The sequence below is a fragment of the Oreochromis niloticus genome, linkage group LG6, assembly GCF_001858045.2.
Source record: "Oreochromis niloticus isolate F11D_XX linkage group LG6, O_niloticus_UMD_NMBU, whole genome shotgun sequence".
Classification (NCBI taxonomy): domain Eukaryota; kingdom Metazoa; phylum Chordata; class Actinopteri; order Cichliformes; family Cichlidae; genus Oreochromis; species Oreochromis niloticus.
The window spans coordinates 7,275,828-7,292,643 of record NC_031971.2 but is presented as its reverse complement, the minus strand read 5'-3'; the positions used below and the strand labels follow the sequence as shown (position 1 = coordinate 7,292,643).

Sequence of the window (16,816 nt, the reverse complement as noted above, 5' to 3'; positions counted from 1 at the left end):
ACTCTTTTGTGTTGTGAATCGCCATTTGAAATGTTATGTTAGCATTTTGCTTACCGCTGTCTGTTTCAGTTTGAAGCAAGAAGTGACCATATTTAAACAAGAGGGTAATGTGCTCAGTTATAAGCTAACGCTAGCATGAAGGATTAGCATTGACATGGCCCAGACACAGATACCTGCTAATTAATGCTAAATAGCCTACAAATAACGCACTAGAATTTCACTCAATTCACTGAATTAACTGCACAGAAAACAAGGAGACTTGTCAGATATTTATAGTAGAATTCCCTCAAAGTACACCAACACCAAAACTCCGTGTCTAGACGTCCAGTTAAGTGACTCAAATTAGTTGCTCTGAGGCCTAGCAGAGAGCTGGAAGCTACAGTCGCCTTTACCAGCATCAACCCGTCACTTAAAGCAAGCACACCCTGAGCTTTAAACGGTAATAAATATGAGGGCAAACTATAACAGTTGTTATGAAAATGTACATTAGCTATAGAAGACAAACTGGGCTTGGGAGTCAATGATACTTGCTTTTGGAGCCAGCCTCAAGTTCAGATCAATTCAATTCAATTTTATTTATAAAGCACCAAATCACAACAAGTCGCCTCAAGGTGCTTTATATTGTAAGGTAGACCCTACAATATTACATACAGAGAAAAACCCAACAATCATATGACCCCCTGTGAGCAAGCACTTTGGCGACAGTGGGAAGGAAAAACTCCCTTTTAACAGGAAGAAACCTCCAGCAGAACCAGGCTCAGGGAGGGGCGGGGCCATCTGCTGCGACCGGTTGGGGTGAGAGAAGGAAAACAAAACAAAAGACATGCTGTGGAAGAGAGACAGAGATGAATAAATAGTATGATGAAGTGTACCCAGAGGTTGCCCTTTGTTCAAAATTAAAGTCTACAAATCAGTGACATCACACTGGCCTATGTTTATATACAGTCTATGATTACATGTCAGTGAGATCTTGGAGCTGCCAGTATGCAAAGCTGCAGCTTTAGAATTTAGGCTCTAATGCGTTTCTGTGTTTCTCTGCCATATGTTTTTTTCTCCCTTCATTTCCTCTTATTGTCCCTTTACATATTCTGTGCCTCACTCCAGTCTACTGCCAGAATTTCGCACCGAGCTTCAAGGAGAGCGAAATGAACGCCATCGCTGCCGACATGTGCACCAACGCCCGCCGCGTCGTCCGCAAGAGCTGGATCCCCAAACTGAAACTGCTGATGGCTGACAGCGACGCCTACTCCGCTTTCCTGGCCGACAGCGTAAAGATGGAGGCCGACGCGTTGGGGACGGAGCAAGGTTTCGACCCTGCCTCACTGGAAGCCGTAGCTGCAGCGGCAGCAGCCAACAACAACAGCGAAGCGGGAAGCGGAGCCACGCCGGCAGACGGCCTGCAGGGGGCGGGGGGAGATAGCAGCACTTTGTTTTGAGTGAGTGAACGGACAGATAGATAGAATGGACAGATTGATGGAAGGAGGGGTGGAATATCTCTGGGGTGATGAGAACAGAACGATGGCCACTGTGGTCTTGATGACAGTAATCACTCCTCCCCTAGCCCGCTATATGTTCGGGGATCTGTTTCTTCAGTTTGTTCTGCTTGCCTTCCTTTGTTTGTCCACGTTTCTGTCTCTCTCCACAGCTCAGAATGAATCTCTGCAGTTTGTTCTTGAATGCTCTTGTGGAGAGAGATGGAAAACTATGGTGAAAGGTAGCAGAAGGAGGTTCGCTCCCCCCCAGTTCCTCATCCTTCTGCAACCTTTAGAAACCTGATTGTTTCAGCCTTTAATTTTTATGTTTTTAAGAGTGTGTACTGTCACTAAAAACCTTTTCTTACCATAATCGATCACAGACATTCCCTAGGGGAAGGGGGGCGGGGAGGGGTAATCCAGTTTGGAGAAGGCGACGGCTCCTTCTCCAAACTTCGGTAACACTGTTGTTTTTGATATTGAATGTATGCGTGGCGAAGCATTCGAAACGCAGCTGAGTGAGGTTGCGCCGAGCCCTTTTTGTTTTGTTGTTTTGGTTTGCTTTGTTTCATCTGCCAGATGAAAGCTTCTCTGAGAGTATGGGCTCGGTGAGGTCAGGGGTTGAAATGAATATTAATATGTATATTGGCACAGTTTATGATCTCCTCGACCTCAGCCTGCTCTTTAACCCCAGCTGGCCATGCTGGGAAGCTGACCTACTGGTCTTTAGAGAAATGCTCTGACTTGGACAGCAGCTTTTCGATTGGCTAGTGATATGTTCAGATTTGTTAGCGAGTTTAAAGGCTAATCAATAACCTTCACCCCCCTCCCAAACCTTCCCCACATTTTGGCCGTTAAACTCTAAAAAAACAAAAACTAAAATATCAGTTTATTTACTTTTTCTGGTTTTTTTTCTCACCTTTGTGTGTGATGTTTGCCGAGACTCCTGAAGGAGAGGAAATTTGTTACCGATGATTGTAAAAGAGTTTGCGCGTGATAAATGCACTGTGTTATTTCCTGCGGTATGAGTACAATCGAACTAAGTTTTTGTATGTATCAGACTGAGAAACAAGTTGGCTTTATTTAAAAAAAAAGGCAAAAAAAGAGAAAAATAAGAAAAAGCTAGGATCCAATTTCTGAGTTTGTTTAGCCCCCCCCCCCTCCCTTTTTAAAAAAAAATCCCAACGAAAGTCGAGAATTGTCTTAAAGCGAGTTTCTGCCTGTGAGCTTAGTGACAAATTGAGTGTGTGTGTGTGTGTGTGTGTGTGTGTGTGTGTGTGTGTGTGTGTGTGAGGACACAGCAGCGGTGCTCTTTTCATGTCAGCTCATGTTTAAATTGATTTCTCTGAGAATATTAACGGAACGGGCTTCCTCAGGCTCTGCCCGCCTGGATGTGTGCTCGCCTGGCACGGACAAAGGTGCTAATTCAGGCGGCGGTACATGGCGAGCAGCACGGCTCCGTGCGCGTGTAGGTGTGCGTCTGAATGGCCGCACAGTTTGTGCTGCCGCAGAGAGTGTGAGAGAGAGAGGGAGGCCAGACAGAGCGTTTCACACACGCTTGGGCGATTCATTCACCCATCACTGCAGTGAGCACACATACATGCGCTAATACGCATTTGGGGGCTGTCAGCTGCATCAGCTACAGTACACCAGAGCGACGTGGGAATTAAAGGGGAATCGCATCGAAGCGATACGTTTCAGATACATTTTGTGTTTGAAGAGAGTGCAGCAGATAGAAAAGTGGCTCAAAGTTGTGCGCGTCTGTTTGAAAGTGAAATTCCTGGCTTTATAAGTGCTTATAATGACAAAAAAAAGGAAAGCTGCTAAATGATAGAAATCAGAGAAAAATGTTGGCATAGAAACAACCCTGAAAGTCGTTGCAGTCATGTTGGCTTTTGGTACTTGTGTGTGTGAATGGTAGCTTTCAAGAAAAAAAAAAGAACAAGAAGTGCAGAAGTAGATCTTTTCTTCTTTTAAAAAAACTGGCCTTCAGCTTTGGCAACGCAGCTGAATACAGTCATCAAGAAAACCCTGGAAAGGGCTTTCTGCTCTTGTTCAGTGTGAAGTTGAATGCAGGTCCAGAGGAACTTTTGATTTAGTCCCACTGGTGCTCTGATCATCAATGCCGTTGTGCTGTCTGAAATGGATGTTCAGTCTGTTTTATAACCAGCTTTTAATTTCAGTCCTTTAATCTTGCCTGTTCAAATCAAAGCAGTGGCAATCAATAACAATGAACTGATAACTAGAGCCTGACTGATACATATTGATTGGGCGATATTGGCCTCACAGGTGAATCTGTATTTCCATGTATGTTATTCCTTATTGAATAGTGGTTGGTTGATGGTTCACTAAGCAGCAGGAGGAGAGAAATGCGCCTGACTCTCTGAGGGGGAGTTCTTGTAGGTGGTGAAGATCTGTGATTGTGAAGTAGCGTTTTTTTGAGTAGGATTTCTATTTTTTTTGAGTAAAAAGTCAGTAAATGGCACTAAATGTTCCAGCAAAGTCACTAAGTTGGCAGTGAGGTGAACTGCAGTGTGACAGTTGGGGTGCAATGGAGAGGACTGAGACTGTATATACCTGCACATCCACAAAAATATGTGAAAATCTTAATCCTGCTATAACTTGTAATTGAATAGTCAGCACAGGCGTGCACTGATGCTACTCTTTCAGTCTTAAGACTGAATCAAGACTGAAATAGTGCTGTGACTGGTGCTGACAAGAGACAGGTAAGGTCAAATAATATTAATGGAGTGGGCGATAACCCTGTTACATTACTCCAAGTGTAATAAAAGCTTTCTAACAATTGTTAAAGCAAACCTAATGAGAGTGACGGAAGAACTTTTTATTAGATTCAGTCAAAGTTAAGAGTAGCAGGCTCGAAATGCCTCCAAACAAAGCAATTAGGAATGGAACCAAATGGATCAGCCCACGATCAGACCAGTATCAAACCTAAACAGCAGATTAATTCATCCCTGATCTCAGTTTTCATTGTTCCTCTAAATCCCAGTGTCAGTCAGGCTTTGCTAAAATCTTTTGTCACTTTAAATATTCCCCCTTTCTTAATTCCTGTCTTCCTGTGTGCGTTGCTTTCAATTTTCCACTGTGACAAACACATCGAAAATGTGGATTTTTTGTTTTTTGAGCACACTAAAAACCAAACGGGACACAGGTTTTATTTCTTTTTCCTAATCATACGTGGCCCATGTTTTTGCGATAGAAGAAACCTGAAGCACCTTAATGCTAGTGAAGTGGGCAAGTGGAAACATTTGAACTGTTTAATATCATTGTCACAGTTTCATATTGCTGTTGTGACTCTACCCACCGCCCACGCACACACAGACACACGCTCGCACACGCAAAGCAAAGAGTCTGTAGTCAGACCGTCTCTTAAGTTAAACGCAGAAACAACCCTGTACAAGATCTTAGTGTGGAACCAAAAAAAGCAACCTCTGGGGCGTGTTGAACGAAACCAGTTTTATAGATCAGTGTTATGAAAAAAATTTGTCTGCTTTTTAAAACCTGTTTTATGAGGAAAGATGTTTACGTGTTTGTTTGTTTTTTTAATATACATATTTACATGTAAATCAAAGGCTATTAGTCAAAGAACCTTTAGTCCTGAGACAAGCACCTAAAGGCCAAGAGGAGGAAGTGAGGAGGCGCCTTGCCCCACCCTCTGTGATGGACCACATGGTACGATCCACAGAGACTCTACCAAGTTTGATACCTGGGGACAGAACAAGTGTGAGACATAAAGAAGGAAAGAAAAAGAGAAAGAGGCTTGGAGAGGGCATATAGGATGGAGGGGGGGAGATAGGAGACAGTTTGCACTTTTTTTGTTTTGCTTTCTTTTTCCGTGGTTTGGCTCATTTGCAGTGTTTTGTGTAAAAGCACTGCCTTAAATGAGGGAATCAAAAAAAAATCTGGGAGAGATGGAGAGGGAAGGAGAGGACAGTCTAAGCCTCCGTAGAGAAGAGGGACGGATGAAGAGCGGGGGAGGAGGGGGGAGAGGGTGGTGGCTGGGACGCTCGGATGATTTGGTGTGAATGCATGCATGCATACGGCTGTGTATGTACGTGTGTGTGCCTCAGCGTGTCTGTGTGTGTGTGGTTTGTTGCAGGGTGGGTTGGGGAGCTGTTTGTAAAGGCTTTGTGTGTGTGTGTGTGTGTGTGTGTGTGTGTGTGTGTGTGTGTGTGTATCTGTGGGCGAACAGAATGTGTGGGTGTGCTTTTAACGTGTGTGTGTGTGCGCATATTAATGTATGTATGCAGTTTTTTCCCTCTCCTCTCGCTTCCCTCTATCTCCATTTATGGCATGTTAATGTCTGCCTCCTCACTAGAAAGAGCTTTTGACAGTGGTACTGTGTGTGTGTGTGTGTGTGTGTGTGTGTGTGTGTGTAATGCGCATGCCTATGCCAGGCTGGGTCTGCGTCTCGATCTATGTGCTGCATACGTGTGTGTCTGGCTTCATGGGGCGACTGCGCATGTCTGTCACTGTGTGTGGGTGGTTTGGGTGCTCAGCTCTGCAAGGTCTGTATGTATGTGTGTGAGTGTGTGTGTGTGTGAGTGTGTGTGTGGGTGGTATGTGCACAGAGGTTGAGATGAGTGGCTGTTTGTTTTTGTCTGCCTCCAAGAGCGGCATACCTTTCTTTTTCCCCGTCTCACACACACACACACACACACACACACACACACACCTGCAGAGTGACATATACACAGCACAGAGTCTGTGTATGTGTATGATATCAAACGTGCAGATGTATTGCGGGCACGCTGCGTGTCATGACTATAGCTCGACTCTTCCTGGATATTTTTTTAAAAACATAAAAATCACTTATAAGTAACACAAATCTCCAACAATCAGATTTTTTTGCAATGGGGGATTTTTAATCTACAAATTTCCTCCCAGATATCCTGTTGCTGCTGCCTTTTAAACATCCTGTACTCCTGCATGGGACAGCAGCACAACTGCAGCCAGGACTCTGACACTTCCCACCCCCCTCTCCTCCTCTCCCCCTCTCCCCACCCCTCTCTTCATCTCTCGATTGTTTTTTCTCTCGTCTTCTTCCCTCCCTCTTTTCTCCGTGTCCTCGCCTGTCTCTCTGTTTTCCATTCTCTTTGTTTACATCTTTCTGTCTCGCCGCCTCTTTATGTATACATTTCTCTCTCTCTCTCTTCTTTGCTGCCGCCCTAGGTCGCTCTCACACACACACACACACTCACACACACACGCACACACACAAAGAGGAAGCAGCTAAATAGTGTGGGTCCCTTGTTGCTTCATTACGTGAACCATCATTTTCCATCGACCACTGCTTCATTTCTGTCTCGACTCCATTTTCTTCACAGAATGCAAATCCCTGCCAAACTCTCCCCTCCTGTATATCTGTATCCACTTCTGTGTGTGGGTCTGTGTGTGTAAATCTGTGTGTGTGTGTGTGGGTGAGCTGTCTATAACAACAAGAGAACAGGCTGCCAAATATGTTGCTGCATGTGTGCGTGTGTGCATACATATGAGCTATTCGAATGCAAATCTGAAACTAATTGGGCGTAGGTACATTTGACCGGGCACGTCAGTGCTGTGTGTGTGCGTGTGTGTGTGTGTGTGTGCGTGGACGCCATGGTCCGACTGTCTTCTTTTGTTTTAACCGCACCTTTTAATAATCACACTATTGATGAGGAAGGTCTATCTGTCCCCATATTCCCTTGGCTGCTGTGGCCAGCCAATCAGAGTGTCCACATGAGAGACGCAGCCAATCATGAGGTGAATATCAACCAGACTGTTGAACCAAGTGACCAAGTGAGAAATAATTATAATTATCTAAGACTTGAGCGGTAAGGGGAAGAGGAGGAGGGGGAAGCGGCGGTGGGGCTGCTGTTCTTCTTGAGGAGGAGATGTTTGTTAAGAATCTCCCAGGACAGACGAGGCATTGCGGCATTCTGCCGTCACACGAGCAAAGCCTCAATCCAGACAAAGACACAGGAGTGAGAGGAGAGAGGGAGAGAGAGGAGACTAATGACAGGGAGGAGGATGTGGTGATTGTCTCTCCGTGGCCCTGTGCCACCACGATAAATACTTAGGTGCTTGTTTGTTTATGTAGCGTGACATTTTGCAGAAGGGTGGGGTTGGGGGTTGAATGAATAAACGGTAGATTTGCTTAAATCTCTTATAAAGACTTGATAAGAAGAGCACCCAGTTAGTGGACGCTGACGGGGATCCAGATAAAGACGTGAGCTTTCAGCACCTTTTTTTTTTGAACCCCACAAAGTTAAAATTGCACTAATTTTTTAAAATATTTAAGTAATACCTTTAATGTCCAGAAACAGATTTGGCTGAATTTTTTTAAAGCACTGCAGTGTGATAGTGTGACAGTATGAGGCCATTTGAGCTTCGTAATAAGGGGCAGTGTGAGTTTACAGTGTTTCACAGTACACTGAAACACAACTTTATTTTATACATGTGACCTCTTTAAACAAAATATCACCTCCATATTCATTGCATGGCAAACTGTGTGCAAGAACCAGAGCTGAAATGATCAATCGATCACCATAGAATGAATCAGTTTATCAGCTGAATCATCAGATTCACTGTGTCCTACTTCTGTTCTGCTTCCAAATGTAAATATTTGCTTGTTTTCATCCTTTCCTCGGTGATGCTCGATTGAATATCATTGGATGTTTGGACTGTTGGTTGAACGAGGCAGTTTAAAGGGCTCCGGATGCACCACTGTATCAATATTTGCCTTGCTGACCGCCATTGGCCCATCCACAAATAAGATGACATTTCCCGATGGCACCGGCCAATCTTTATCTGTCGTTCCATCAATCTTGCACTGGCTAAATGTTAAAAGTTGAGATAACAAGCTGAAAGCTTGTAATGAAGAGTTCTTTGTTTTCCTGACACAAATTGGATATAAACAAAAAAAAAAAGCCAAATAGTAACAGAGAAGTCATGTGCCATGTAAAGGAGCAGCTCTTATCATTAGCTATCTTCCAAATTGTTTGTAGAAACATCAAGACTGTCCCAGAAGTGGCATCAATAAGGAGAACTCTAGATGTAGTCCTTGAATGATTCAGAATTCGGAAAAAAGCAATAATATGTGTAATTATGTAGCAGAGAGAGGTTTTGTATCCTTTTCATATGAGAACATCCTACACAGGATCATAGGTTGGGAGATAGTAGTTGCTTTTGTACCTTAGTTTTGGTAACAACGGATGATGTACCCCACTTTTTACACGAATTGCGGGGCCTTCATCGCTCATAGAGCTCCATTTTTAGGGTCTGTTTTTTTAATGTCCTCCTGGGAATTAAGTTCTTCCTCAACATTCGAGGATCTTTCAGTGAGGAAAATGTAATGTGATTAGTTAGGATGTAAGTGTACTTTGAGCAGCTGAACATGCAAATTCAGGGCCAGCAAAAGTAAATGGTGGTTAGGCATGTAAAGAACAGCTCCTTACATTAGCCTTAAAAATTGAACAAAACGCAGAGAAGTGAACTGACAGTGAAGTCCAGACTGTATCGAACCTCTCTGAAACAAAGAAATCCAACATGATGTGAATACATAGTCCCTGCTAGCATTTCCCTTCAACTTGCTGCCAGGCGTCCGCAGAGAAGTGATAAACTAGATAGAGCGGGATTACAGGAAATGAAAAGACCACAACAGGAGGTGATTGGAAATTACCAAGCACTGGCCTGGGTAATACATCACTTCAGAGTTTGTATTAGTGGTGCAAATGCAACCAGATCAAAGACTGGTAGGTCTGGTTTGGTCCAAAAGCAGCTACCGAGGCGGCCGTTAGGCTACAGCGTTGTTTTAACACACAGTCTGCATGTCTTAATTTTCCACAGAGGCAGGCAGGAGAACAAAGTGCAGGAGTCGTGATTAGAGGGAAGCTTTTTGATAGAGTTTCTGCTGTCTGATGGTGCTTGACCTGGTCATCTGGAGGTTTGGGTAGTCAGCTGGGTGCACAGAGGCTCGAGTTGGCTTTCAGAACCAGGATTCTCAAGATAGATTCGTATGGATGCTCTAAAATATACAAGTAATGGTTGATATCAACCCTGTTGACTGGTAACAGCAACTACAGATATCAGTGATCGATGTTTATTTGTTGTCAGATTCATTTCTGTTGATAAGATGTTCAAAAAGACATTGAAGAGCTGAAAGGCTCTAAAAGAGGGCAGTTATGTTTTATAATGAAGAAATTTTTGGCACAAAGATTGAAATAATTAAAAAAAAACATTAACAGTAGGAAAACAATATCTGAATGGGTTATTGGGTATCGGTCCAGAACTTCACAGTTGGTGCATCCCTGTAAAGTTGGCGTACTTCCAGCGAGCACAGCTAAGTGATATTTTTATTCATATCTGTTTTATTTACTCTTCGTTTTGGAGGGAATGTTACAAGCAAGTATCCGAGTGCTACAGAGAGAAGAGAGGAGACAGAAGTTTTGAACACTCTTAGACGTGCAAAGAGAAAAAAACTGTATGAACCTGAACAGTAAGCCTCGGACGTCCTAGTATGATAGGCTGTATATCACAGAATATCTTTTTTTATTATTGTTGTTTTTCTTTGGCATATAAGATTTAAAGCTCATCTGTCACCTTTGACCTTTTAAAGTCATGGCAGTTTGCAGTTTTTGCCCCTTTGTAGGGCAGCTATGCCTGAGCACAGTTTTCTAACTCGAGGTTGAGCGGGGCCAGAGCAAAGTGCTAAAAGTTTGGTTGTTTAAGTTTTACAGGTTTTTTTTTTCATCATGTTTGTTTGGTTTTTTGTTGTTGTTGTTTTTTTTACATTCGAGCAAGCGTACTGTAGTTTTTGAAAGTTATTTTTAAAGGAGATGCTACTAATAAGACATTAACACCTGTATGTAGAGTTGCCAAGTTGTGTTAAAAAAGAGTCAAAGCTGGTTAGCTGTAAAATAGTTTAGAGAAAGAGAACCACATATTTTTGCATTGCGATTGTTGTATGATTGGGTGCTGTGGGCGGGGAGCGTTGGAGAGGCGGAGTAATGCTGGACCAGATGTTTGTTTTTTACTGTACTGCAGCCGTTGTCGGGACATGATCAGGACGGACTGAAAAATGGATGGAGAGCTGAGGCAAACAAAACTGTGGCAGGCTCACATCATTTTAAGGCAATGCGTCTGAATGTCTGTTTAAAAAAACTGTCCTTTCATGGATGAAATCTTATTCTCCGTTGTCTTTGCATAATTCAGATCAGATTCTTTGCCAAGCCTGCATAAACTTACACCACAAATCGACCTAAAGTAAGTTTACTTGACCTGGTTCTAGGACCAGCTTTTCCACAAAGAATAAGCTATTGTTGCTTGAATGTTTTTTTTCCTCTTTAAAACGCCACCTGGGGGCTAAATGCAGCTACTGCAGGTTCAGAGAATTGGTGAACGGGGGGGCTCAGAAGCTGCAGTAAGTGCCAAAACCACCAGGTGGCAGGATCCCAAGAAGCAGTGATCCCACAAAAGCTATGATTGTAATCAAAGAGTCTCGATCACTGTTTTTATCCGAGCACCTTAACAGCAGGGCTGCCGGAGGCTACTGCTGCTCATTTTACAAATCCAATTCAAACCTGCCAAAATGTCCGTGATGCCAAATAAAAGCTGTCAGCAGATTGAAATGTTGCCGACATGACTTCCAAAAGAAAAGAGCACTGCAGCCGTTTTCCTGCTTCCATCCTCCATCCACGAGTCACTCCACATGTTTTTCATTCCTGATCTCTGTCTCGGCGTCTGATCCACAGCAAGGAACAAAAGTGACATGGAGAAAGTGGAGTCATCTTTTTTCCCCTTAAAAATAGAAAAGAAAAGCACCTTTGGGCAAGAGCTCAATTGTTAAGGAGAGCCAAAGCCCTCTGCACCTTTCCGAGCACACTCACCGTGTCACTTCCTGTCTGTGGTTTGGATGTCGGCATCAGAAGAGGGACTTTTGTTGATGTAAGGTTGACAATTGTAGATGTAATGTGAGTTTTGTTTGGTTTTGTTTTTTGGGGTGGGTGGGTTGGGGGGGCTTATTTGAATTGTTTTTACATTTTTGTACTTCCCTTTTTATTTTGTATGTTTATTTTCTCTTGTAAAGTGTAAAAATGATGATGATCCTTCACCCATGTGGGAATGGATTGCAATGGAACGCAGGCGGGTAGGTAGGTGGGTGGGTGCGAGTTGGGTGAGAGTTACCAACGAAGGGTGAAGTCTGGTCTTGCTGATTCAAACAGGGTTCCTACACGTATATGGAAGTGGAAATGAACAAAAGAAATCACCAATAGAGGAACGATCGTACAACAAGAATTTGATGGTTTACTGGTTTAGGGTCAATCGAGAGTTTTGAGCTTGAAAGTAAAACCAATTATGTGTATTCAAATTATTAAGAACTTTTTAAGAAACTGATTTTTTTCAGATGTACTTGAGTGTCTTTTTGGGCTAAAAATTCCATCCAGTATATCTGATGCATGGACACTGTATCATCTTTTTGACACTTGTATTCACTTTTTGTTCAACAAATTTTTGATGTGCGGTCAAAATACGAAAGGAAAAATCCTCCCTTGTGCCAACTTTCCTACTTTGGTTTTGGTCTACTGTTTGAAAATTTTGGCTTTATAACTGCTAAACGAAGCCTGTGTCTGGGCTGTTAGCAAAAATGATGATTCCAGTGTTTCACTGGAGCTGCCATGATATGTAGAACATTTTTAAAAAGATATATACAAATAGTTGAAATGCTGAAAAATAATATTATTTTACAGTAACAATAACAATTTGACAGTCATAAAATTAAACGAGGCATTAATGCATTAAGGTAAAAAAGTACTGTTTAGGTAGCTAGCACAATTGTCAGTATCTGCACTAATGATGCTAACAACCAAATTCTTTTACAGTCAGGACTATTTAACACGTAAATACCAAACAGGGCATTAAAATTGCACATGTGATGTTAACGTTAAATGTTAATGTTGTGGGGAAAAAAAACTAGCTACTGTTCGCCAGCTAGCTAGCTAGCCGTAGCATCATTATCTGTGCTAACAACATATCCTCCGCTTGGCTACCAGCTGTTTGGCATCTCTAGTCGTTTCCAGCTTTGAGTGCACCTGTTAGTGTAAATGTGAAGAAGTGTTTTGTGGTGCAAGAGTAAAAAATAGAAGCTAAATAGTTTAAAAGTAGAGTATTAAATAAGTTACTTCCAAGCAGGGAGATAATTCTCTGATGGTTTGTCACTATTTGAACAAATTTGCACTAGCGCAGGTTTCATGCTGAAAAGCAAAGTTTTCTTTCTAAACTGTATGGATTATAGACTCACAAAACCAAAGTACAAAGCCATAACATATTCCAGAAAGGAAAACAAAAACTGATGGACAAAAGGCCAAAACCCCCCCAGAAGACAGAGGATGTCTGAACACTTGATAAGTCTAAGTTGTAGAAATCGAGGGTGGATTTTTCCTGTGTAGGGGCCCTGCTGAGACTGTCGACACTTTTGTTGTATGGTTAAAAACGGGCCAAACTTGAGAACAGTGAACAGGAAGTGGACGCAAGACGATACAAGATTGTAATCCTGAAGTGAAGCCTCTTGGTTTGTCTCTCGCCTTCCATCCCTCTGCTCAGCCAGCTTTCCTCCACTTCTTCCTCGGCGTAGCGGACCTGACCTCTCTCACCCCCTCTCCCGACCTCCAATACGGTCCTCGAGCTGCGCGAGTCTTTTTCCTGCTGTCTGCTGGTCTGTAGTCGTCTATCAGAAACATTTACTCTTCTCTTTCCCCAAATCCCCACACACCAGAGACAACACACATGCTCACAGATGCATAAATATCTATATATATACTGTATATGTATACATGGATACAAAACAGGCAAACCTCTGAGATGCCGAAGCTCGCACCCGCACCTGCGCACTCTCTGGAGGTGCTGCAGGACACGTGTGCGTGCGTGCGTCTTCGTGTCGCTGATGCAGTTTTTCAAAAAAAAGAAAAAAAAAAGAAAAAGTACCAGTTTACCTCGGGAGCTCTCAGCCATAGCAGACCTTAATCCCCACAGATATCTCAGTGCTGCGAGCAGCTTCTGAACTGCTGTGGCTGCCGTTACAAAGCAGGTACATACTTTTTTTGTTTTTCAGGAACAAACCCAGGAGCCTCAGCAGAGCGCTCTCGGGCCATTTGAATGCATACAGTGCAGGGTTTTTACAGAAACGGGACACAAGCTGGGAGTCCATGTCAACACAGTCTTACCTCAGAATCATGCTTCAGAAACGGGGGCGGGGCTTACATATGATCATAGCAACCGTGAATGACTTTTTTTTTGTTTTTAAGTTTTATTCCTTGTCTCTGGTGTTGTTGGGTGAAAATAGTCTGCAGATCTTTCTTTTCTCCTTTTTTTTCTTCCACTATAAATATATAAATATATAAACTGTACATTATGACATAGAAGCACTATCAAAGTTTGATTGTTAGATGTGCACTCGCAGCATGAGGTATTATTCTTTATTATTCTTCATAGCCCAGAAAAAAAAGGAAAAGTGAAATGACAGCTTTTGGAAGTTTAAAAAAAGATATAAATATATAAAAATAACGAAAACAATGCAGTAGCATCTACTGATGTCAAAGAAAAATACCCAACCTCACCCCACCACACACACACCTCTCCCCACAGACCTTTACCCAAGCCCTGCCCCCCTTCCCCCTGAACTCCATACAAATGATTGCCCAGATGCTCCCTCGAATCAGCCCCCACCCCACCCTGCTCTCCTTGTACATGCCAGTGTTTCCCTCATGTGTTCCAAGTGCCAATAACTTTGTGAATTCCTAACTGTGACCCAGTAATAAAGATAATTGCACATTAACTACTGTAAAGAGAAAAAGAAACCAGACTGATTAAAAATGAGGAAGAAATCTGAATATCTTAATAAAAGGTTTGTAACAAACAGGACTGACCTTACAGCGGCGTTGTGTCTTTATTTGCTTTGCTTTACTTTTGTCCAAAATGCATCACTGGCTGAAAAGCATCAAATTCCACAGAGATGGCTACTTTAAAAACATGTGTTTGGTGACCTCATTCAGTGTGACTGCTACTGTATATGCAGGTCCCATGTTTATCATATTCACATGGAACCTGCAATCTTTTAAACAGTCAGCAGGGAGTGCCACTTGTGTATGTCCCTTTTAAAGTAATGTAATGACCTTATTTACCGCATGACTAATTTGTCTGCCATTCTGGATGTGTGATAATGATGGTGGTAGTGATCCTACCAGTGAATAAGGCTTCTGTCACGCAGGGGTTATGGACCAGTCCATGACCACCTGGCCACTGCCAGTCGTGAAGGAAAAATTTGTATTCTCCAGTTGGTTGTGAGTGGTTGGTGGACGTTAATGGCAGCTGCTGGGAAAATGATTCCTAAAGAGGCATACAGACTGGTCAGACAACATGGCAACCAAAGCTGCTAAGGAAAAATGTGTATGCCCCCAACCAGGTGGCAAAAACCTCCTTGTGAATGCTTTGGTTGCTAGCATATTGCTGCAGTCATAGTATGGAAGGGATGGACTTTTCTGCAAACACCGGCCAGTGAAACTGAAATGTGCATCGTAAATGGAGAAGGTTTATTTTTCACTTTTACTGTTACTAATTAACTGTTTACTACTGCTAGGCTAATAGTTAACCAGTATTTGTAGTTAAACATGAAAAACTACATGCAACTATGCAATCAGCTAGGAACCCAAGGAGTGACTTGGAAATTTTTTGTGCAGGGCCTCCTTTCTAACAGCTAAAAACCTCCAGGAACCACGGCCAACCAGTCAGGAGAGACACATTTCCCTGACACAGCTGTGGCTGTATCACATTCAATATGGTGGCCAACTCTTGAGCAATGTGCGCATGCCATCACATGAGAAACCTCAATTCTCAACCCTCAGTAAACATTATTGTGGTGAGTTGATGGTCTCAATTTCTAGCTTAAAGTCCTACTCATTACAGTATGTTTATTTGGTAAATTATTACTTATTTAGAGTAAAACAGATAAAGCAGGGCATGATTTGGGTGGAGTGCCAAGTTATCAGCTAATCCAAACAGTTCTGGATTTCAAACACAAGTAAGAGACTGCTAAAATAATAAAACCTCAATAACCTAAAGTGAAGCACAGACTTCTTTTCAAGGACTCCTACAAAAATGGTCAAGAGCTTCAGTTGGTGGCTTTAAATAGCAGAGGTGAGGCTGGCAGCTAGCAGCCTGAGCTGCCTGTAGTAGCTTACCTGTCCATCACAGGTACCATTTACTTTCTGCCTTAATAAAATCCAAACAGGTGAGTTATATACAAATAAAACCCTCATCTTTTATTCATAATATGAGGTTTGAAATTAGCTTTAGAAAGTAAAACCTTTTTATGTACCAGGATGTAAATTTTAATTTAATAATGGGCGTCACTGGGGAGCCTCAAGTGGTCACGAGAGGAACTGCAGACAGAATTCTGCATTCAGCTCAAGAGTGACATTTGGTTAGAAATAAGAAATAAAAGCAGAAGCTTGCAGTCTCAGGTAGTTAACTAACAGAAATATGCTCCATCAAGTAAATACTTATTTGTTAGTAATATGATGTGAGTACTGGGCTTTGGGAGAGACTCTTAGCATAGAGTGCATCTGTAAAAGTGATAGTTTTGAACTAAATGCTAATCTGGGCATGCTAACAGCAACAGTAATAAGATACAGATGTAAAAACAAAGTCAGTTTCACCCTGGACTTTTAAGCAGCAGACGAATAAAACAAACACAATCATGTGACTGGCTATGCTGCCCCCCTGTGGTCAACTGAGTGAGGAGGAAAAAAACCTGTGAGTGAATGTGTGATGTGCGTCCACAGATGTGCAAACCACTTCTTTCTTCAGAGAACACAGCCTTCACAGCTGTTCTATCCCTCAGCAGGTCCACACAGTTGTGCAGTGGCTAAATTAAAACTGTCACAGAGGTGTTCTGTAACACTGTGAGGCCTCTGAAGGGGAAGAGTCGATGCAAATCGCTTCAGCTGCATCGAGTTGAGCAGGCATGGAGCACACTGAACAGACATAAGTTTTCTGGCCTTCGCTGTACTCATCTGAAAATGAAATTCAAGTTGCGGGGTGGAGGTTTGAACGCAGTCCAAGGGGTCAACTTTATTACCACACCTCTTAAATAAACAATTAAACTGAACTCATTACGCCACAGACATGCTCCACACCTTATTCTCTAACAAAATTCAGTTGTTTGCACACATTTTATGAACATAGTGCTTTCCCCCCTTATTTCTTAGCCAAGTTTAGGCTCCACGGCTGCCTTTTGAAAATATCTGGAAATAAACATGAATTCAAATAAACAATCTTAAACAAGCAGCAGC

At 42.5% G+C, this 16,816-nt stretch overlaps 1 protein-coding gene across 1 annotated transcript in view; it reads left to right on the top strand.

The window, feature by feature from the left end:
• nacc1b (nucleus accumbens associated 1, BEN and BTB (POZ) domain containing b) overlaps window positions 1–14,396 on the top strand; it is a 37,064-nt gene extending 22,668 nt beyond the window's left edge. The window contains 1 exon segment of the mRNA XM_025907804.1: window positions 1,105–14,396. Coding sequence (XP_025763589.1) covers window positions 1,105–1,436 — 332 coding nt within the window. The 3' untranslated portion in view covers window positions 1,437–14,396.
• The last annotated feature ends 2,420 nt before the right edge of the window (window positions 14,397–16,816 follow it).